Source organism: Meleagris gallopavo, chromosome Z, assembly GCF_905368555.1.
Source record: "Meleagris gallopavo chromosome Z, MGAL_WU_HG_1.1, whole genome shotgun sequence".
Taxonomy (NCBI): Eukaryota; Metazoa; Chordata; class Aves; order Galliformes; family Phasianidae; genus Meleagris; species Meleagris gallopavo.
The window spans coordinates 72,561,232-72,584,807 of NC_139435.1; the positions used below are offsets into that span (position 1 = coordinate 72,561,232).

Below are 23,576 nucleotides of genomic sequence, written 5' to 3' on the forward strand. Positions count from 1 at the left end.
GTCAGCAGGGGGTCTGAATCCTGATGTTATTTTTCCCACTGCTAAATAAATGATTCTAACCACCAGCTTCAGAAGCCTACCCTCATTAGCATGTATGAAATGAGTGGAAGAAGCACTGGGAGATTTAGATTCAATTTAATTAATAAGAAATGGCACCAATTTCTGGAAGAGAAAGGCAGTATCTATAGATTCCTGTGCATCTTTCATTGTTATTAGTGATATAAATCTATCACAGTATAGAGACCTTAAAAAGTGCCTTCATCATTTTCTAATCCTACAGACATTAATTAACTAGACATTTTAGCAACCTGGATATTATCATTTGCCACTATCATTAAGGTCACTGTAGAGTTTTCATTATAAGCCCCCTACTTACAGAGGTCTATAACTCTGCTGGAGAATTTAAGGATAACCACGAACTGCCAAGAAATGCTCTTTGCAGTAATGCAACTATATATTAAATTCTGAGTAGCACCATAAATAAATAAATAATCCACCTATTGGCGTCTGACACCATACAAACAATCCAGCTAGAGCCACTGTGAGAACACTTCCCCACAAAGGCAGGAATGGGATATTCATTTCATTAGTGGGAAAAGGTTAAGTAGTATGTGTCTTCTTGTCTAGTCCGTGGTACATGACACCACACGGAGCAAGGTCAGCTGCAGTTCTGCCACTGATACTGATAAGGCTGAGAGCTGAACCGGTTAGGAGGCACGGTCGTAAACTGGTTAGTGCGAAGGATTCTGCATCCTGGCTGATAGACTAGTCCTATTAAAGTACCAAAGTGACAAAACGCCCGAACATTTCTGTAGGGTTCTTTACCCCACGTGCGTTAGACCTCATCATATACAGCTTATTTATAAATCAACTTTGATTTTAACTCAGCTGAACATCCAAATTACAGATTTCAGTAAAATAAAGGCCTGGGCAAAAGCTTAATACTCTGAAACCAACAACTATGTGTGTGCTATTTATGTCTTCGACATAGGATATAAGTAGATACTAAAATATACATATGTCTTTTGCTGATTTTCTATGAACACAGCTGCATACTCCACACAGGGTCAAACGTAAAATCCAAGAAAAACACACAGGAAGTCCCTTCCAAGCATGAGGAATAATGCTGTCTTCAGGACATCCTGAACAAAGAGTTAGTTACCAAGAATAAATTATGCCCTTGGCAATAAGTCCTGAATTATTTTTCAGCTAATGGGAGTTTCATCACTGATAGTGCATGAATTAAAATAGCTGTGGTTTATGTCATGCAAGTAGACGTTTTCCTCCACATTTCTTCTTCAATATATATGATCTTATCACTTCTGCAACTATGAGGTATCCCTTTTTATCTACTAAACTGCCAAACATGCAATGATAAGTACAACCCAATACACTACGTTTGGTGCTAAGGCTTAGAGGAAGGATGCTTTAATTCAGAAATCGAATATGTGTCTCCTGGCAATGGAAACCCCCTACATGGTGAGTCAGGCAGGCTTCTCCAAGCAGTTTCTGCACGGTCTCTTGCCCTTCATTTTGGACTAGCTACAAATCTTCCAAATGGCTTTTACTCACTTCCTCTCCATTCTGCTGCATTAGTATCAGGCACAGGGGAGTGACTGAAACTTACTTGAGCAGAGCTGGAATTTCTAGGCTGTGATTTACCTGGGACTGTCACACCCAGGAGAGGCTGAGCAGCTAATGATTGCCAAGAACAAGCAAACACAGGAAGTCTCCACTCTCCTTTCTTCATTCCCTGGTAATACTGCAGGCTTCATTAGGCAATGCTTTTTAGCTCCAATAATCACAAGGAAACTCCAGACTGCAATCAGCCCAGAGGGAGGGAGGGGTTGCTGCCATTACATAGCAGTAATGTTGTTGTCACTGTCATCCTAAAATGAGCCAGGAGCTATCACCTTTGCATACAGCAGGAAGCATCTAACTCTGCAGCTATCCATACCATCTGCAGAGCAACTTTTTGTGGAAGAAAGCCCTGCCAGACACAAGTACCATTATCAGATACAAGTAGTTATCTGGAAAAATCCAGACCACTGAATTTGAGACCCTAGCACTCTTATTATTTCCTTTCCTAGCACAATGCAATACAAAGAAAAGAGAAAGAGAGCCCTCTCTGTGCCATTTAGGTGAACTATTGCTAGAACTATCATCATCTCAGCTTTAGTCTTATAAAAAGGACTACGGAGAAGCAGATAAAGGAAAATGGCTCTGGGTCTCCCCACTACCTTTTCAGGCCAATCCACTCCCCAACCTGCGTCCTGGAGACTTCTATTTTTTGACTACCCCACTTTTTCCAGTAAAAATTAGGACCAAATAGCACACTGGGCTGTGTGAACAGGTGACCAACACTGGTGAAAATTGCTGTTGAAAAGGCTCAGCATGCTCTTTTCTTCCCAAATGCTTTGTCTGTCTTTCAACAGATTCTTCAGATACTTTTCTGTGTCTTAGCAGGTCATAATGTTATTAAATTTTCCTTTAAAATGTAATAATATTCATATACTTTGATTTAAAAGCAAGTGTAAACAGAGTAATTCAACCCCTCATTTATTGCTGGTTTGGTTCATTGATCTCACAAAGCGTAAAGCCTGACTAAAGGATCATTTTCCATCAGTTGCTCATCGTCAATGTTTAACCAACCCCATTTTTTATGAATTCCTTTAAGGCATCTCGCTAACCTTATATTTTCCTTCTTCTTCATTCCCTTTTTTTCCTTTCTCCTTCCCTTCACTACTCCTCTCTGATTTCCCTCCCTCTCCCCTGACTCACCAATGTTCTCAGCCAGAGCCTTTTCCTCATCTCTTCCATTTTGTCTTGGCTGCTACATTCCTCCTTGTCCTCTTCCTTCCTCCATCAGCTGCAGACCCTTTCTTCTTCCCACTGCCATCAATCTTAATAAAGGGTTAAAAAAAAAAAAAAAGAATAAAAAAAAGTAAGAACACAGGCAAAGCTGAAGTAAATCTCTTTTCTCACCATTTTCCTTAAGTTCTTGAACAAAAGCCTGATTCTATGGAGTCCTGATGAGAACAGATGATTTACCCCAGGAAAACGGTATGAATTTGGCTTAACTTTCCAATCAATACTCATTTTGCATGTTTTCAGGGAGTCCCTCTACACCTCTTTCCTTGCCCTGAAGACAGCTCAAGAGTTAGATTCCAACCTTAATCTTAATGAAGAGAAACAGCAGCTGAGAAATGTAGTTTACTCTGTTTGGTTCCTCACTGTACTAAGAACGGATGCAATGTACAAAGGTGGAAAAGCTGGAGTATTAGAAAGCATTTATGGAAAAGGGAATTAAATAAAGAGAGCACCAAACTTTGAACTAAACCACCATGAAGAAAGTGAGGATCATGCTACTTTCTCCTATAACAAAACTCATGGGAAAGGTACTCTGGAAAGTCTTTTAATATGCTCCCTTGACAGTTTGTGATTAATTAACTTTCCTCTCAGAAATTCTATCTAGAAGAGACTGATGTGAGATAATAGAATCATAGAATGAATGGCTTGGGTTAGAATGGGCCTTAAAGCCCATTCTCTAATTCCCTGAGCAGAGTTGCCACCCACCAGACGAGGCTGTCTGGGGCCCCATCCAACCTCACCTTGAGCACCTCCAGGGATGGAACACTCACAACTTCTCTGGGCAATGTATGCAAGAAAAGAATTTTGTCCTAACATCTAACTCAAAATTTACCCTCTTTTAGTTTAAAGCCATTCCCCTCCATCCTATCACTGTTAGACTGGGGGCCCCAGGCCTGGAAGCAGTACTCCAGATGGGGCCTCAGAAGGGCAGAGAAGAGGGGAACAATCCCCTCCCACCCTTCTGTTGATGCAGCCCAGGGCACTGGTGACCTTATGAGCTGCTAGAGCACACTGCTGGCTCACGTCCAGCTTTCCATCTATCAAGTCCCCCAATCATCCACCAGGACTCCCAGATCATCCACAGATCACCCACATCCATTGCATGAAGAAAGTAAGCTTCCCATTATGGAAAAGTCTGACAAAGTTCAATAGCAAATAATTTTCCTACCTATGGAATTCAACTTATCAGTTATATTCCATTATGAAGCACTATAGGGTAGTTAAAAATCATCCTACAATCCTTTTCCAGTGAGATTTGACAAAACAGATTGTAAGCAGGTGGAATGGATACGGATGCACTGTCATTAATAGGATTATGTTAATTTACACCACAGGAGGATCTGACCTATATGTGTTAGAAGTAATTTGATAACAAATCTATGTAAGTTTCCGTTAGTTTTAACAGTGTTAAATTCTTCACCACTTTCCCATACTGATCTTCCAGGCAGTTGTTTTGGTTTTTAGTAAGGAATCGCTCCATTATATAGGCCACTACCCATGGTGTTCTATTCTTATTTCATGGTCATCTAACAGTCTCTTCTGGGAACTAGATGACACAGCAAAATGTGAAAGTTGCTTAAGGTAAAAAATGAATTTCTGCTGACTTTTCTGGCACAATGCAGCAGAGACTGACCAGTGCAGCCACAACCTGGTTCACTTCCCAAAATTCTCCATAGTTGTAAGCATCACCCTGCACAGAACTGGCACAGAAAGACTCTTTTCAGTAGACTTCTGGTGAATATTCCAGATTACTTTTATGAATTTCACATAGTTTGTGTGCCTCTACTGAGTATTTCCTCAGTCAGCTGATGGTCATCTGGTATGTACGTTTTATTGGGAAAATGTGTGAACAGGTTAAGAAAAGTAAATCCGTGCATCCTATTCTACAGTACAAAATCAGTTATTTTTATAAGGAGCTTGGATACAGAAAAATTTTTGCAGAAATTCACAAGCCTTTAAAAATCATATCCACAGAATAAACTCATGGCCTACCTGGTCTTAATCTAATCTTGTTTTATTTGTCAACAGTGGTCTGGAAAACATTATAATCCTGAACTATGTCCCTGACCCTGCAGGAGCTGCTTGGGAAAAAGAGCCATTGTTCTCTTATGCTAAGAGACCAAGGAATGGGCCCATGCTGTTTTTCTTTAACTGCATGCCCAAGAACAGCTATGTGCAGACTAAAATACTGCCCACTTCCAACCACATTTTCAGAGTACAGCTGAGCTTGGTGAATTCCTCTGAAGCGATTAAAATAAAGATCTTTTCTCTGCGTAGGAGAAATTACTTTGCCAGGCTTTCTATAATGTTGCCTCTACAAAAATCATATTTACAGTTTGATGAGCCTTCGTTGTCGCTGTGAGACTAAAGAAGTCTGCGCTTCTGTATATTAAGATATATCTGCCCTTAGCATTTTTATTTTTATTTCTGGTAAAATATAACCCCTCCTGTAAAGGCATTTCCTGCATTGATGGGAGAGGGAAAAAGGAGTTCTTCCTAGCATTACATGCTTTCGGTGCTTCCTGGACATCAGAGCCATCTCCTACCTTCTTTGGGGCCTCTCATGTTACACAGACTATGTCAAAATCCTCTGCTTCACCACTCTTGTGGGTTGTTTCTTGTCAATGCAAAACTGCTGTACTTCGAACCTCTGAAATAGGGGCAAGAAGGAAATAAATTGAATCTAATCACAACAACTAATGCAGAAAGTGAAGAATGTGACATGGGAAGTCAATGAATGTGGATGTGTTCAACAACTGCGACGCATCACTGCATCACTGTGACACACCAGCTCCTCAGAACTTACACAGAATTGGTAGAGCAGAAAATGAGTGCATATTCAGTATGGGGCTCACACACTGCTTGGAATCAAACTTCACACAAGCCAGCTAGATGAGATAGCTACCTGCAGCCAAAGAGACACAAGTGCCCTTCCCCAGCACGGTACAGGCATCCCACCATCAAGTCAACAAATTCATAGAATATGGGTTGAAAAGGACAACAATGCTCACTTAGTTCCAACCCCCTGCTATGTGCAGGGTTGCCAGCCACCAGACCAGGCTGCCCAGAGCCACATCCAGCCTGGCCTTGAATGCCTCCAGGGATGGGGCATCCACAGCCTCCTTGGGCAACCTGTTCCAATGCCTCACCACTCTCTGAGTGAAAAACTTCCTCCTAATATCTACCGTAAATCTCCCCTGTCTCAGTTTAAAACCATTCCCCCTTGTCCTATCACTATCCATCCTCGTAAACAGCCATTCCCCCTCCTGTTTATCCGCTCCCTTCAAGTACTGGAAGGCCACAATGAGGTCTCCCCTCAGCCTTCTCTTCTCCAAGCTAAAGAAGCCCAGTTCCCTCAGCCTTTCCTTACAGGAGAGGTGCTCCAGCCCTCTGATCATCTCAGTGCCCTCCTCTGGACCCGCTCCAAGAGCTCCACGTCCTTCCTGTGAGGCTGCAGATGGGGCCTCACAAGAGTAGAGGGGGACAATAACCTTTCTCAGCCCTTTTTTAATGCAGCCCAGAACTTTGTATTGTATGTGATTAGGTTGGAGCTTGATGATCCTTGAGGTCCCTTCCAACCCAAGCCATTCTATAATTCTACGATTAGAAGCAAAAGCAGAGGTAATATTTTCATGTCAACTCAAGTTAACGCTTTGGTAGAGATCCTGTCCAAAGAGGAGCTGAAGTGGATGGAAGAACTCTGTAGCTTGCACAAATTTTTCAGATAATGCACAGCTCCACGGAGACCTCACCAAGAATCCCTTACCAGACGGAGACTGGAAAATCCACCGATGCAGCTGCCAAAGAGCAGCCACTGAAAAAATATGCTCCCATCAATAAGAGTAATAATTCCCTTCCTCCGGTTAGTGTGAGTAGCCCACAGTTGTTAAGTAGTCTAGGCAAAATCAGATAAGGCTGTGTTCTGTTTTCAGAAAATCTGACAGCATGGAGAATTGAGATTGTTCCATAAAAACAGCCCAATATAATTTGGTGGGGGAAAAAACATGAGAAGAATAGTTTACCAGACTGGGTACAGAGAGAGAAAGAGGACGAAGAGTCAGGTAAAAGATAAGAGGGTTGTTTCTTTAAACCATAATACTTGTCTGATTTTACAGAGTTATTTGAATAAGTTAAGAGCAGAAGGAGCAGGAATAAAGGACAGGAGAGCTGACTAAAGTTCTGGCAGAAGGATAAGTGAAAACGGTTGCAGCGTGTGTTTTAAATGATGAAATAAATCAGTGCAGGCTTGGAAATTAAATACGGGGAAAGAAAGTAGATGAATGAAAGGAACTTTTGTAAAGGAACCTCATCAGAAACTTCTCACAACTGGTGCCACAGCTCATACCGATGCATGGAACACGGGATTTTTCAGTGATTTCTGCTTGTTCCATAAACTAAAAATCTGATATGTATTTTTCAAAACCATAAATATAGGGAAAAAATGTTCTCTGTTGGAGAGCCTTTCTGATTAATGAGGAAATCCAAGTGTAAAACAAACTGCTCTCTACTGCAGAAATGCTGCAGTACGTACATGAAGCACACAGCTAGGGCTCAACTGAGATTTGCTTGCAATTCAAACCACAACAAAGTCAGTGGAAGTCCTGAGCACCTCAGAATGTATGTAGCAATTGAGTCTAACATAACGATGGAAACTTCCCACAAATCCAGACCATATTATCACTGTTCTCAATTCCTGACACAGGGAGATGCAGTATGAGATGATCCAGAGCCTTCTTTGGGAAGATAAAGGGCTGGGTTCTTGGCAAATCAAGGTCCATTCAGTCTGGTTTATCCTCCTGACACATGGTTGGGTACCCAGAAATTATTTATACTAGTCCAATTTCTCTAATTGCTTTCAGATCTAGCGTAAGTTTGCTAAACTAAAATTTATCTGTTCCCAGCAATTATTCTCTTCAGTGCAGAACCTTCTTCTGTTTCAGATTTTCAGGGCAAGGAAGAAAATATACATGAAATCTTAGTTCCTTTGGTTAGAAAATCATCCTAAGTATACACTCAGTATAAACTGTCTGAAAGAAGAAACTTTTCCTCAACACAGATGGATGTTTTCCCTTGTAATCTAACAACTAGAAATTGAATGAACATGCGTAATTTTAGACCCCAAATCAAATACTGAACCGAAACCAAATTCTCAGAGTCCTTTCATTATCTGAAAATAAAAGGCGAGGGAAACAGCTGCCACAAACAAAGAATTATTTTAATTTTAATGACACACTTTGTGGCCTGACAGTAAATCCCTTTGCTCTATCCATCGTTTCACTTATCTGGTTTGGAAAAAAAAATAGATAGATAGATAGATAGATAGATAGATAGATAGATAGATAATCACGTACAAGCAATTGCACTTGTAAGCGACTCGTGTGGGGAGCAGATACCTCCACGCCGAACACCGGAGGCTCTCCTTTCAGCCTCACTCCAGAGAGACCTACAGGATACAAAACGCTGTTAATCCCATGCCACGGCCAAGGAACGGTTCTGTCCCCACGCCCCGAGCCCGCAGAGGTCAGCGATAGGGGACGGAGGGTCGGATTCACACCCGAGCGTGGCAGCCAGGTGCGTCCCGGCCGGAGCGCTGGGATGACCACAGCCGGCTGCGGATGCACGGCCGCGGGGCCAGGGTGGGGGATTAACATACTACAGCCGCTCGCTCCTGCCTCTCGCTGGATCGGCTCCGAGACGGGGATTAACTCAGCGAGCGGCCGCTGGGGCGGGATTTGGGTGGAAAGGAAGAGATGAAGACGGCCGAGATCGGTGCCAGCGGCAGCTGCAGCCGCGGTCCCCGCGGGGACCAGGGGGGATGTGCCGCCGGCCGCCGCCACCGGGCGCTGCCGAGCTTTCTGCCGGACAGCACCGGACGGCGCCGGACAGCACCGGACGGCTCCGAACCGCTCCTGCCGCCGCTCGCGGAGCCCGCCGCGGAGCCACAAAGTCCCCGGCCGGGCCGCCCGGAACGGAGCCCACGCCGCCAGGCCGAGATGTTCCGGTCGCTCGCGGGCATCCCTCGGCGGCGGGCAGCGTTGGCGTGGACGCCAAGCGAGCGAGCGAGCGAGCGAGCGATCGGCGGCGGCGGCGGCGGCTGCGACCGACGGTGCCGGCGGGGACATCGCTCCCGCGATCCGCAGCACCGCAGCCGCCCCTTCGGCGGCACCGCCCGCGGCACGGCGGGGCGGGAGGGCTGGGCACGTGCCAGCGGGGCGGGGCGGGGCGGGGCGCGGCCGCCCGGTGCGATCCAGTCCGGGCTTTGTCTCCGCCTCCGGAGCCGCGTCCCAGGGGCTGGGAGTGGGAGCCGGGCGGAGGCAGGGTAGCGGCGGCGGGGGGCGAGCGGCTTCCAGTCCAATGCCCGGCAGCCTGGGGGCGAGCAGCGACTGCGCCTTCTTGCCGCGGCACGGCGAGCGCCGCCAGCCTCGGAGTTTTCCTGGAGCAGCTTTCGCACCGGGAGCACTTTTGGTAGAAGGGGAGCAGGACGAGACCCCGAAATGACTTACCTCCCGAGGCACGGCTGAAGGGGACTTACTGGAGTGGAGTCGTAGTGGAATTTGGGTTTGGAGAGGAGTTGTGAACGCTTTTTTTCTTTTTCTTTTTTTTCTTTTTCTTTTTCTTTTTTTTCACTCCTGTTCCCTCTTTTCGCCCGTCATTGGAAATGAACAAACTGCACTTGCAATTCAGAAAGTAGAAATATTAAATATTCCATCCCCTGGGAAGCACATATGTAGTAATGACAAAGGATTGCAAAGGAGAGAGTGGTTCCAGTTTCCCAGAGAGATCCCCTTAAATGGATTACTAAATGGGACACACCATCAGCTAGTTCTGTCCTCTAGCTGCCCAGATAGATGCACCGAAAAGGTACAGTACTCCCCGTCCGTATCCGATGTTTTGGGTTGCGTGGAAGGAAGGCTCCCGCCTCGGCCGGTCGGTCGAGTGCGGCGGGGAAGGCGGGCGGCGGCTGCGACTGCCTCGGCAGCGCCGATGGCATTAGGCGAGGAGCCGCCCGCAAGTGCAGTTTTCAGGCATCTCGTGGTTTCGTCTTTCTTTTCCTTTTTTCCTCTTTTTCTTTCCCCCACCCCTAGGCTGCTGGACGCGCCGGTGCTCCCCGGCCCACGGGCACCGTTTGCATGCACTGTGTTCGGGCTCCTGTTCGCTTTCTCCGGCTCCCAGCCCCGCTCCCTGCCCTCAGCTGCGGGAGGTTTCGTGCGGGGCCGGATCAGCGCTGCCTGCGGTCACCGCGCGGGGCTGTGAGCTGCCGGGGTCTTTGTTACAGGCACAGTGCGGGAGCTTCGTGCAGAGGCGTAACCCACGGTTTCCGCTCTCCAGTGCGGGATTGTGGTGGTGCCTTCTGGTTTTGTGGGCTTGGCGGTGTGTTTCGGGGTTGGGATTTTTGTTAGTTGACATTGCTATTATTATTTTAAATTTTCAAGGCTGAAAGAAGAGGTCGGCAACCGAGAAAACTTCGGTTTCCCCGGGTGCTACAGCGGCTTTGTTCGCGAGGGTGGGCTGAGGCCGCGAGCTCCCTTCCCCGCCGCACCGACCTCCGTCCCCTCAGAGGGGCTGCGGGCTGCCCGGATGCCGCGGCGGGGAGAAGAGAGGGTCCCAGGCAGGGCCCTTCCCCGCCCACTTCTCGGCAGGGCGAGGGCTCTGTCCGCCGCTCCTTCGTTCGCTCTCCTCCTCGGGGAGCCGAGAAACGGCGGATAAAGTTTTTCCAAGGGGAAGAGCAGGGCAAGCCGGCTCTAAGCAGCTGCCGCAGCCTCCCTCGGAGCTGGCCCGGCGTGAGTCCGGGGAGCCCCGGGCAGGCGGCTCCGAGCGGCCGGTAGCGGGCAGCTTCGTACCGCTGTTGAAGAGAAGACGGTTTAGCTCCCCCCACTCCAGCCCGTGTAGGAGCTGCGGGCGAAGCGTGCTAGGAACCCGCCGCTCCCCTGTCCGGGGCGAGGCAGGGGGTCAGGACTGCCCCGGACCCTGCCGCTGTTCCCGAGGAGGGTGGCAGAAAGTTTGGCTTTGCTTCGAGCCGGAGAAAGTACCTGCGAGAGCTCGGTCGTCCCTCCGCCCCTCCTGCCCGAGGGAGGCGCTTCCTGGGGTGGCTGCAGGCGGGGGAGCGTTGCGAGCGCGGACCGCCGAGGCGGCGATGTCGTTCTGTCCGCTGGCACTGCGATGTCCTGACAGCCCCGAGCCGGGTGAGTGCCGGGCTGAGCTCCGCGGACAGCCGGCTGTGTCTTTGCTAACCGTGACCGCTTGATCGGAGGGAAATTTGCTTTCTTCACCCACTCCTGAGCAAATTGCTGCTTTGGAAGTTTGTAAACCTGCGCTCGTGTACCGAGGTCTGTGCAGCACGCATCTTTGGTTGTTGTGGAGGGGAAATTGTTTGGCTAAAGCAAAGGCTTTAAGTGGTCCGTGGTAAAGCATGCGAATTCCAGGATTCGCAAGATGAGCACTTGGTCCTCCGAAGGGGTGGACACATGGGCTATAGGTGTAGTAAATAGTAAAGAGCTGAATCTCCACGACCATTTTCTGCCACAGGGCTCCGTGCAGAGGTTTACTAATTGTCGTAGATTGAGCTAACTTTTGTTCAGTATAATCTGGCACTCGTATTAATTATTAAGCTAACCTCGAAGACAGTGGGGAAATCATGCCTCTTGCTACTCTATTTTTGCAAACATTGTCTATGTGCAGTTCAGTGTTCTCATGTCAGCAAGCTTTACTGGCCAGGTAAATCTACGTGAGGAGGTCCAGCAGAGTGAGAATCTATCACAGAACTTGTAGAGATTTTGACAAGTCTGTGGCAGCTCTCTGACAATAGGATTTATGCAGCTGCTGTAATGTTTAGGGCTTCCTTTGCCATTTGTTATCAGACTGCAAAATGATCGTGTCTGGTTAACTTCTGTGGGTTTTCTGTTTGTTTGTTTGTTTTTAATGAGACTGATTGAGTGTGTTGTAAGGAAAATTGGGTTTCCTACAGCAAACCTTTTTCTTCGCGGAGTTGCTTCATATGTGTTTGAAAGGAAATGCTATGGAGTCAGTAAGATTGAGAGGTTTGCCACTTAAAAAAAAAAAAAAAAGTGCAGTTGCTTGAACGTTTCAATGTCTAGGGCATAATTTTGTCTGAAAGGATCCTGTTTTTCATGTGGTGTCTTATCTGAAGATATAATGCAAAGAGAAAACACACTAACTCTCTTTAAAGCCCAACAATTTCCTATGCATAAAAATGTTGATCTTGGTTCCCTTCCACTCTTCACTGAATAAAATCTCTGGCTTTCGAGTAAGTTTATCTCAGGAGCGGAATGCCCAGATGAAGCTTCCATCTGAATGCAAAATGAATTTTAAAATAGCAATTAATATCATAAAGTATAATTGCAGTGTTTGCTTTTCCTGTAGTGGGAATCAAGTGCTTGAAGCATCGATGAATACTTAAAAGGAAAACGAATCATATGGTCACAGATGTTCTGTGTATTCTGAATTAGCCTACATCAAAACTGTTACTCTGACTTCCAGTGGCAAAACCAACCTTATAAGATAAACTTGTCGTTCTTGAACAAAAAAAATACTTGGATGCCAGTGTCTGCAAGAAATATGTTATCTAACATCTCCAGCTGCATGAAGATGGAAGTACCAACCATAGTCCTTTTGTAATGTTTGCAAATTAAGGCATTTAGTTATTGCCACTCAAAGTGAGGAGGGAGGTAGGTCGGATTTGGGAGAAGGAGTTGTCCTTGCTCATTTTTTTTAAGGGGAGAAAAAAAAAAAGAGAGAAAAAGAAAAGCAGAAAGATCAGATTAATGACCTGTGTTAAATCCAGAATAGAACTGTTTGCATTAAAAAGGAAGTAGGTTATTGTGAACTTGCTTGTGAGTGTTTTGTGAAGGGAAGGGGAAGCTTGTCATCTTGTTTTGAAGAGCCATACATAAATACGCATGAAAAGAGTTCACATGGTTTGCAGCAGGAGAGACATAAAATGTTTTTGGATTAAATTGACCTGAGCTAATATACGTCTTGCATCTAGCTTGTTTGCAAGGACGCATTGTTGCACTTCCCAGTCAAATGCTTTGTATCTGATTCGCATGCACTATACCAGAGTGCTAAAAAGAAACAACGGGGTAAATTCTGCTAAAGCAAATTCTATTCTGTTAGGCACAGCATACGCTAAGTGAAGTTGAACTGTACTAGATCAGAAGTTTTCACTATCTTCATTTGATACAGATGCTACAGTATTTTACTTACTTTTAATTTATTAAGGAGGTGAATCTTTAGCCCTTGTCTTTTCCAGTCTTGCTTGCCCAGCTCTGCTCTGCTTGTTGGAATAATTGGATGAAATTAAAGGCAGTTGCTGAAATATTATTCAAATAGGGCACTCTTACCTCATGTGCTTCCCCCTGCTTTCTGAAGGGATCTATGGTTGGTGAGGACCTGAATCCCTTTGTTGTGGATCAACCTTCAGCATTCAGGCAGACTTTGGTCCACATCTTCTGGAGCAAGCAGCATCCAACACAGACCCACAGCATACTGTGGCAAGCCTTGCCTGGGCAGGGAAACAGGGGAAAAAAAATGAGAGGAGTAAGCAATGCTTTCTTCTGCACCATTAATTGTGTGCATCAGACCACCCTGAGGTGGGTGAGGAGTAGGGTGGTAGGTAATAAGAGACAGCCAGCAGCTGTGTCAGTTCCTGCAACACGAAGCAACCAGAATCAGGGTTTAGTGGCAAAAATAAGCAGCTGGAAGAAAACTCAAGCCTGAATATAAAATCTCTACATATGAATGTGTTCATTTTGAACCTGATGCATCTGTCTGTTGAACAAGGAACAGCTTGGACAGGGTCTGCATAGGCAGAAGTGCACATCCCGGTTTAAGTGCAAACCGAGCAGCCCAGGGTATTTATTTCCTCTGTGTGCCGTCTTCTGAGAGAATGAAGCCATGGAAATAGCTGAATGTTGATGTTTATACAGCGTTAAGGGTTATTTAACTGGTCTCAGGAAATGAGTCTTTGAGTTTGGGTCATGACAAGTATGGCAGCACGGCTCAGTCACTGCTTTAGGATTTAAAGGGAAGAGTGCCACCTACTGTGTTGTAATTATATATATTGCATGTCCTGCATGTCCTCAGGAGTTCCCAAGGTGTCCACCTGCCACTCTTATTTTAGCAACTGGATAGGAAAAGATTCAAAATTCATACTGATAAGGGAACTGGAAAAAAGAAATAAATAGAATATCCTAAAACATCGAGATATTCAGAAAGTCTTGGAAGTGGTTTATTAAAAGACATACATAGCTGCATTTGCTATTTTTGTCACTTCAGACTCATTAAAGCTACGAGTTTAATGGTGGGGGCACAGGAAATAAAAAAGGGGATTGGAGTTCTATGCCACACTTCATAAATTTATCATATTCTCAGCTTTCATGAGCCAGAAGAACATAAATGAAGCTGCACGATTTATGTCCTGGAGAATCTAAAGTTTAGGTCCACTGTAGTTAAAAAAGAAAAAAAGCAGATGTCGCCTTTTACAAAATAGCTTCTAAAAATAAAGAAGAAAATCAGTAAAAAAAAGCACCATGAATTATCTCATAATTCACTGCCAAAATACTCCTGATAGTTAACTGTTAGGCAGTATGGAACTGTAGTTATTTACCAGGAAGAAGATGGGGTGTGTTATACTCTGCAAATACAGAGCCATTTCTGTCTGGAAAGATTCTTCCCCCAGTCCCCAAAGTGTTTCTGCATTGGCTGAAATGGAGATGTAAGATGAAGAAGATAAACCAGCTATTAGCAGAACTGCCAGTTGCTGTGTCTCTGGAGTGAAGACATATGGTAATCTGCTGCATTCCGCAATGACCTTTTCTTTAAAAGTATTGTTAATAATAGGCATTTCTGTATTACAGTATTTATAACAGATACTTGAAATTCGTATATTGTGGACTATCCTGGCTTTTTTTTTTTTTTTTTTTTTTTTTTTTTTTTCTTAAAACCACTGCGAACTGCTAATGAGGAACTTCACACAGAAGCACACTTTTACACCATTCCTGGTATACTGAAGGGAAGCACCTCCAGGGCAGGTGCCCAGCATTCTGTGTGTGCACTGTCTTCCCATTAGGAAGCCTTTTGCTCCTTGTCTCCCTCACTCCCCGGGTGAAGCCATGCCTTGGCTGCATGGTTGTACATGTTGTACCCTTAGTGATAAGGGCAAAAAACATATTCCTCTACTTCTCTGTAGCCTTTTGTGGAAACTTAATGTTGATGCAATTGGAAATGAGGAATGTTCTTATTACATCATTTCGCCTCAATCTGAGACCATCTAGTAGATGGGGAGTGTAATAGTGATATTTTTTTTCTGGAGATAATAGTGGGAGTTTGATTATCTGCTTCTAAAAAAGGTATTCCTAACCTCTCATCAATTTTGCCGTGACCCTGACAGACTCATGGGGCCTTCTAGTAATGAAAATGCGTAGATAACATAATAGATGTATTAGGGGGTTCTGGTTCAGCAGATGGAAAAAGTATGCTCTTATGTGAATCCTCAACACAATGAGAAAAACTGCGTCCAAATATATTCCCGACTGCAGCAAACGTTATTTCTACTTGATCTCCTTCTGCTCACCTTCACTCAAGTGTTCTGTATGTTCTATATGTTGAGCATTTTTATGTACAGCTTCGATAGACTGACTGGAAATGTGCTGCGTTGGTTCCTTCACTGTTGCTGGTGGACATTTATCCATTGCTTGCACTTGGGGCAGCATTTCATTGAGATGTTAATGAGAATTTGAACAGTTTGTAGTTCCATCGAATATTTTCTCTTAGAAGAAAAATAATGTGGTTTTGTTGATGCCTTTTGAAATCTACTTTTTATTGGTAGAATGTGATGGATTTTATGCTAATTCCTTTTGCATTCCTGAAATATGGCCTAGCGAGGCACTGTCGCTGGGATCTTCATCTATTAATCATGGAAGCTGCTTTCTTATTCGGTTGCCATAGTTTCAGTGCCTCAGATAGTGTTGGGGTGCCTTGGGAAAGGCTTGAGATATACTTGGACTTGCAAGCTTTGCAGTTATTTTGGCTGTGGTAGAGCTCTGAAGGAACAGAGAACAGCATCCAGCATTATTCAGAGTTGGATTAAAAGAGGAAACTTCTGGATATGTCTCCCTGGACCTTGTTATGTGAACATCCAGCTGATACTTACTCCCAAGATTTGCTTTCTGTTTTGTCTTGCTGGTAAAATCGTGCACTTCAGAGACTTAATGGCTACCTTTATGCCCTGTGAGAGCAAGAAAGGCTTTTGATTAGTTGTGCTGATAAATGGTTGGGTAAATTAAGGGATTTAGGGTTTCCTAAGCAATCAAGGTAATTTGTTCTACATTTTCTTTTAACCTATCTTCATAAAACATGACATCATGTTTGAGACTGAGTTAATGTGTATTGTTCCCATTGTTAACCTTAAATTTAATAAAATGACAATGAGCCCGCTTTTGTTAGCGGGAGAAAAGCTTAAATTACAAAGTAGCAAAGGGGAAATAATCTGTCAGAGCTGGTGTTCTTTCAGCTCCGTGTTGACATTGGCTGTATTTTTTTTAATTACATTTCGGTATCTGTCTACAAATGTTTCAGCACTGAAACATTTTGAGAAATGCAGGGCTGTTAGTAGTTGAGAATCGCTTTTTTGACAAATGAGAAAAGTGGTAAAGTAGTAAATAGTAAGAATTAATCTAGCAAGAAAGTAGCTGGAAGACCCTGACTTTTCATCCTGTGCTAATCGTTAGCAGTTGTGGTTGGCTGCAGATAGTATGAAAACGCAAACATTGTTCACAAGGAAATCAGAGACTTTTTTTTCTTTCCCACTGAGGAAAGAAAAAAAAAAAAAAAGAAAAGAAAAAAGAAAATCATCACCTCCACAAGGCACATGTGTGAGTAGATATCTCAAATCCATTTCTATTGCATTTTACATAATAATGTCTCCAGCACTAAGTGACTTCCTTCTAGTTTTAATGAAACTATTTGGTTCTTGCACAGATAAGCTTGATAGATATTTTCTGTTCACAAGAAAAGCCTTAAAATTTCTCATCAAAGAATCATCTTAAAATTAGCTCTGCAGTCTAACTTAAAGAATACAGTATAATTTGAACTAATCTTGAAAATTAGCCGCTTTTAAAACTTTCCAATGGTTAGTTTGCCTTCAAAGACAAGTTTTAAAGCTTCATTCTGGGACTTTACTACCCAGTCTTGTCAATTTTTCAAGTGAGATCGACAAGCAGATTGGGAACATGTGCCTATTATTTGTAATCCACCCTCAGGACTCCTACCAGCTGAACAACTTTGAAGTCCAAAACTTGTGCATGAATTTTAATGATGATAAAGTTTGTGTGGTGGTGGATGTACAGAAAATCTGTATTTCCAGCTTTGAACTCTCACGTAGTTTCTCTTTTGCAGTCTGACTTTTGCATACTGTGTTGCGTATGCATATTTTACACAAAATGAATCCCACATTTTTTCCTGTTAAACCCGAAATGGATATGTATCTAGCAGACTGACAGTCTGATAGGGCGAAATAATATGCCCTGGGCGTTTTGTAGTTGCATTTAGAAGGGAGCTTGCGATTGCCTAGAAAATTCTGAGTACTGGAAAACATTGAGGTCAAAAGCTGTAGAGGTACAAATGCAGTTGTTGGGATTTTTTAATTTATTTATTTATTTGTCCTTTTTTCCTCAGAGTTTATTACACATCAGCTAGTTTCAGATTAGGCATAGGATCAATCTGTATGGAAATGAATTTAAGCGGATCCGTAATGTACCACTGTATGCTTATTAACATTAAAGATTTTTCATAGAATCAAAGAGTAGCCTGGATTGAAAAGGACCACAATGCTCATCCAATTCCAACCCCCTGCTATGTGCAGGGTCACCAACCAGCAGACCAGGCTGCCCAGAGCCACATCCAGCCTGGTCTTGAATGCCTCCAGGGATGGGGCATCCACAACCTCCTTGAGCGACCTGTTCCAGTGCCTCACCACCCTCTGAGTATATTGATTGTTTATTTTTTTGCCCCTGAAATATTGAGATGTGAATGGTAAGTAATTGTGTTCTCAATGTAGAGGCTCAGTCTTATGCCTGTAAGAGAGTAAGGAAGAAATTCTATTGAATGCCTTACTCTACTCACAGTCCAGCTTAGCCCTGTCAGTTTTATTTATGGTTAGCCTTAAATATTTAACATCTTCAAGCATCAGTATACTGACCCCATCAAAGAAATAAGATGATTATTATTGGACAAGTGTTACATTTGTGTCCTTTTTTAGCAATTTTTTTTGGAGTCTGTTTTGGAAATCTTGCATGTATTGAGTCGTATCTCAGTGCTTGAGTATTTCTGGAAGGGTAAGGCTTGATTTGGGTGGGATAGTAGTGCAGGGAGGGAAGGTCCTCCCCAGCACAGCCACTGAGCTGCCCAGTGCCCATCGTCTGAAGGCAGCACACAGGTTGAGTCCCACACAGTCATGTGTCTTTAGCAGTACTTAATTCCAGGAGCATGGCTAAATGCCTGGTGTTTGATTCAAAATGCCTTTTTTTTATTATACAGAGAGAAACAAGGGCTGTGTAACTGCTATCTTGGACGTTGGGTCATCGTCTTTATAGTAATGGCTTTTCATCATAGCTCTCTAATAAAAGAAGGTCATAATGTGTCAAAATCAACTTTTGAGTTTTTTTTTATACGAACAGGATTTGATGCTATGTGTACAAACTTCCAGTAGGGTTCAACTCATTCTACTTCTGAATAATTTGTGCTTGTTAATTACAAGCACTCAGCTTTTGCAGTTGCAACTTATTGATATGGGCACCTGGTCTGGAGGCTGGTGACCCTGCACATGGCAGGGGGGTTGAAACTAAATGATCATTGTGTCCTTTTCAACTCAGGCCATTCTGTGATTTTTATGATCTCAGCAAACAGTGAGAAATGCCCCAAGTTAAAACACGATTTTTAAAATTCACTGTCATCTGTTATAGGGAGGTTATTATATAATATGATTTTAAGAACTGTGTCCAAGCAGTGAAGTATTCTTTTATAGAAACACTTCAGGCATAAAATTTTCTACTTGAAGGAGAGTAGTTTCCAAAGACGGAAGAGGACAAACATTTTTCTAATGCTTCTTTGGGGTGCTTTTTGTCTCATCTGGTAAAATTACTGTTGAATTTAAATAGTAATATGTCTTTCTTTACAAAGAACTCAAGAACTGACTTCTTAAAGAGCAGTCGTGGGAAGAGGAAAGATTTTTGCATGCACCACTACACTTTTTTCATTTTTATCTGCAAGGTGTTTCCTTTTAATTTTGTTGTAGGGAAGTTCAGCATGTTCAGATAGGCTGATTAATTCCGTCACGAGACGTGTGTATTGTAGGGTGGTGTCGTCTTTTTTGCTTTATCCTGTTCTAAGCCTAAAACCTAGAGATACTGCCAGAACGCTTCCTTTCCCAAGATTAAAAATAAATAAAATAAATCCTGTTCCTGTTCAACAGTATGAGTAGTCCAAAAGGCATATATAGCCAACCTGGAGCTAATAGCCTGAAGGTGTGAGGTGAAGGCTGGTGACTGTTAGAATAATGCAGTTTTGATTTGTCAGGATGTTTTTCTGAGTGTGTTATACGACAGTATTAAAGCATCTATAGAGGAAAAATAAAAACTCTACAATTAAAAAGTATTGTCTAATGGAGTCAGTTCCCTAACACACAAGTTTATTTCCTTTTCATAGAATCATAGAATGAATCATAGAATGGCCTGGGTTGAAAAGGACCTCGATGACCATCGAGTTCCAACCCCCCTGCTGTATCCAGGGTTGCCAACCACCAGACCAGGCTGCCCAGAGCCACATCCAGCCTGGCCTTGAATGCCTGCAGGGATGGGGCATCCACAGCCTCCCAGGGCAACCTGTTCCAGTGCCTCACCACCCTCTGGGTGAAAAACGTCCTCCTAATATCTAATCTAAACCTCCCCTTGTCTTAATTTAAAACCACTCCCCCTTGCCCTATCACTATCCACCCTTGTAAACAGCCATCCCCCCTCCTGTTTATACGCTCCCTTCAAGTACTGGAAGGCCACAATGAGGTCTCCTTGGAGCCTTCTCTTCTCCAAGCTAAACAAGCCCAGTTCCCTCAACCTTTCCTCACAGGAGAGGTGCTCCAGCCCTCTGATCATCTCAGTGGCTCTCCTCTGGACCTGCTCCAAAAGTTCCATGTCTGTCTTGTACAGAGAGCCCCACTTTTTGTGTGGGTTATTTTTTTTTTTGGATGTTGAAACTGACTGTTTTCATTAGTTGCATATCTGTGTTGATATCTTAAGTTCTCTCCTGTAGCCAATATCCTGGAGGTGACATCATCTGCCAAAATCACCATTCACTCCCACCTCCAGTGCTCCGTGTGAGAGAAGCAGCTCAGCCTGGCCCTTCTGGTAACACATTGCTGCAATAAGTGCTGGTGGAGCGCAGAAGGATGGAAGATGTGGGCTGTTTAATGTCAGAGTGAGAGGTAATGAGGTCTGTAAGAATGCTTGCATTCATTTACCTTCAATAGCAAATCAGTTCTTTAGATCCTTTTCTCCCATAGAAGTTCAGCAATCAAGCTTCATTTAAAACAGATGAATGTATCCACTGTTGTCACAGTGAAAGATCTTGAAAAACTTTTTTAGAATCTACGTTCTAAAAAAACACCTCTGTGGTTTTGTTGGGAGGACTAATCCTGATTTCCTCCTTTGTGCCATGCTCCTAAAGCCTGAATATTTAGATTCCTGCTGTAAGCTTTACGTTTGTCATCAGAACCAATTGCACTACTTATGTAAGAAAGCGTAGAGAGGTTGGGCCGAGGCACAAAAATATGTTTTAGCAGGACAAAACTTTTGACCTGTCTGCATCACACAGGAGAACGAGGGTACAGTTTTGCTTCAGACACTGTCTGTATTTATTTCACTAGGCACGGAGCTTGTCTAGAAAGGCTGTGCTCTAACTCATCCTAATAGTGGCACAACTCCTGCTGACTTCAGCAGCTGCTGTTAATTTCTGAAGTTTAAAATCTTGGGTGGGGGAGAAGTGGACTCATGTTCATGTTAATATCAAAATATCAATAAGGTGTTGTTCTGCTGTGTAATGGCACCTATGTTGTAGCTTTATAGAATCTGCTGCTGGAGTTTTTTTCAGAAGCAGAGAGCCTCGCGGTCGCCAGGCTGTCCTGCTGCTCCACAGCTGTGCTTCCCAGACAACTGCTTGTGTTAGCCTGCTGTAACAACTGTCTGCATGTAAAATAATATGGTCTTGTGTAAGATCGAACAAAAATCCATTTACGCAAAGAGGGATGGGTCTTAAGGATTGCAGCATGTGGCATTTACTTAGCCGTGTTTTCCTTAGATTATATGCTTGAAATATTGAAAAACTGTCCTTGCTGTTGCGCAGCGGCCTTAGAAATTGCTCCAGTTTTCGAGAGAAAAAGGCCTTTCAACTTTTAACACTGTTTCTAAATCCAGGGGCAAAGACTAATTGCATGCAGTCTGAAGAAACAGAACCTGGGGCTTGGTCGCATGCTTTTATGCTGAAAGAGGGCAATGCTTGTCTTTTAAAGCTTTCTTGCAGCTTGTTCAGCTGGGCTGTTTCATTGTGAAAACGAATAGGAGGCTACACTGTGCTTTTTCCTTTGCATGTACCCTGCAAAGACACTTGTCTTGTGTTTTAAAAGCTCTCTTGTGTTTTAAAATCTCAGTGCAGACACTTCAGGCATCCAGATGATGAGTGGCGTAGTGAAAAACATTGAGCAATAACAGGAAATGATGGACACAAGCCACACTCTTCAAAGGCACTGTTTTTTTTGTGCGTATGCTGTCTTGCTGTTTACATAAGAAGCTGTATAGCTTTCAGCTTTCTTATGCAGACACAGAGGTGTTTGAAAGTGGGTTACTCAAACTGGTGCAGAGGAAAGCCCTAGGAGTCATTTCACATCAGTGGGTAAGAGCCACGATGCATTTGATTAAAGAAAGGCACGCTGCCTACACAAAGAGTTGCTAACAAGGTTCTGTCATGTTTTTCATGCCTTAGCCCTGCTTTTACAGAACATAAATTCATATTTAGTTTCAGTGGTTGCACAGTTCTGGTCAGATCTACAGGACTGCTAAGAGAATCAAACTCTACAAGTGCAACCAGTTGAATGTAAAATAATACAATTTGTGCTGAGCAGAAACCGTGACTGAGAATATTAGCAAAACATTGTCCCAGCTTAACATTCACCTGGTCTACCTTGTCCTCCTCCTGCTTGGCTTTTTAACAGCCACAGATCGTGCTAAGACAGACTAGCTATATTTTTTAGAGAAAGAAAGATAGAAAGATATTTCCTCTCCTTCAAGCTGTATTTTTTCTTTCTCCTGCTCAAACAAGAGGATAGAATTTGCTCCAAGCTGTTAAATAGTTTCTGGCAGTAGTCCTTGCACTTCCCCTTACTCGTGTGAAGTATATTTTATGCTGTTTAAAAGTGTCTTTATAAACTCTCATGTTTAAAGAGCCTCCAGAACTTAGAAATATATAAAAAGTCTTTGCAAGATGAAGAGCAAACTGCAGCAACTTCATGCTGTGCCAGTGTTCAGAAGAAGCAGTAATTCATGTAATTCTTTATTTTTAGGAATCAGATAGAAATATGTGGACCAAACTTACCTAAGGCTATTTAAACTTTCCAATCAATTTTTTTACTTCTTGAGAGAAGATGTACATTTGGAATTTAGCTCAGGTGAGTCCAATGTGAGTGCAGTGCCTGCTTCAAGCCCTTTCATTTATGTATTGCTGAGATGCTGCATCTTTCAGCCTTCATCTTCTTAAAAAACTGTCATATTGTGGATCCAGAGCAGGTAGAATGCACACTGCAGAAGGGATTTCTAGCCATCTTGCACTGACTTCTGTCATTTTGGACTCAATCCCAAGCGCTCAAGTCTTAACAATCAGAACTTGGAGGGAATGAGATTTTTTTTGTTTTGCTTTGCTTTGTTTTGTTCGACTTCGAAGCAGAACATCCACAGAGGGAGTCCTGCGTGTTTTGAAGTAATTCTGCTCCCACTCCTGCTGGTCTCTGGAGATCTACACGTACATAGAAATCAGCAGAAGGGTGCAGCTGACTGTCGAGTTGCCTACGCTCATGCCGATTTGGGGGCTGTTGACTTGCCTTCTGTCTTTATCCTCGTGCCTCTACTGAATCTGCTTTGCCTGATACAGTCTCCTGGGCACTGCTCCAGCAATTGCAGAATTGGGTTGCCCATGGTGGAAGATCAGCTAGGAAAGGTGTTGTATTAGCATCTACATGTTACAATTGCTCCATGGACAGATGATTTAGAGAAAACTTCTTGCTTCTGAGCCATGTTCACACCTCTTCTTGTCTTCAATCTGTGTTTCAGTAATAGATCTGGAAACCTGCAATCATTTCAGACAAAACTTTGGGTCGAAAGCTGTTGTCAAGCAACTGGCGTTGTGTATAGGAAAAAAAGGGAATGTGTGCATAAAGAAGGCTCCCGGCTATTTGGTCTCATCTGACTAGGTCTCACTTCTTTAAGAAGACTGAAAGCAACAAGTTTTTTTTCCCCACTATGCACCATGGACTTTGTTGGCATCTGTCCTAAGCTCATCTCAATAGACACTGGATAGCTTGGGAAATAGGGAGAATGGAAGGGACACTGGGTTTTCCATGGGACCAGGACAAGGTGAGAAGGGCGCAC

At 43.6% G+C, this 23,576-nt stretch overlaps 2 protein-coding genes across 13 annotated transcripts in view; one reads left to right on the forward strand and one right to left on the reverse strand.

Moving 5' to 3' along the window:
* Positions 1 to 9,169, reverse strand: part of LOC109364114 (uncharacterized) — a 48,114-nt gene extending 38,945 nt beyond the window's left edge. For 4 of the 6 annotated variants that reach the window (XM_085214400.1, XM_085214401.1, XM_085214398.1 and 1 more), the window contains exons 1-2: positions 8,223 to 9,169; positions 2,782 to 2,903 (exon numbers count right to left, since the gene is read on the reverse strand). In XM_085214400.1, the coding sequence (XP_085070526.1) occupies positions 2,808 to 2,903; positions 8,223 to 8,993 (867 nt within the window). In that variant the 5' untranslated portion in view covers positions 8,994 to 9,169 and the 3' untranslated portion in view covers positions 2,782 to 2,807. Of the gene's footprint in view, positions 1 to 2,781; positions 2,904 to 8,068 lie in introns of those variants that run through there. The other 2 variants (XM_085214403.1, XM_085214402.1) reach the window with 2 other exon arrangements.
* Positions 9,170 to 9,212: 43 nt separating this feature from the next.
* The window catches only part of SEMA6A (semaphorin 6A), a 114,599-nt gene continuing 100,235 nt past the window's right edge, over positions 9,213 to 23,576 (forward strand). For 2 of the 7 annotated variants that reach the window (XM_085214395.1, XM_085214396.1), the window contains exon 1: positions 9,215 to 9,732. The gene's annotated coding sequence lies outside the window, so the exon portion shown is untranslated. The other 5 variants (XM_085214393.1, XM_085214392.1, XM_085214390.1 and 2 more) reach the window with 5 other exon arrangements.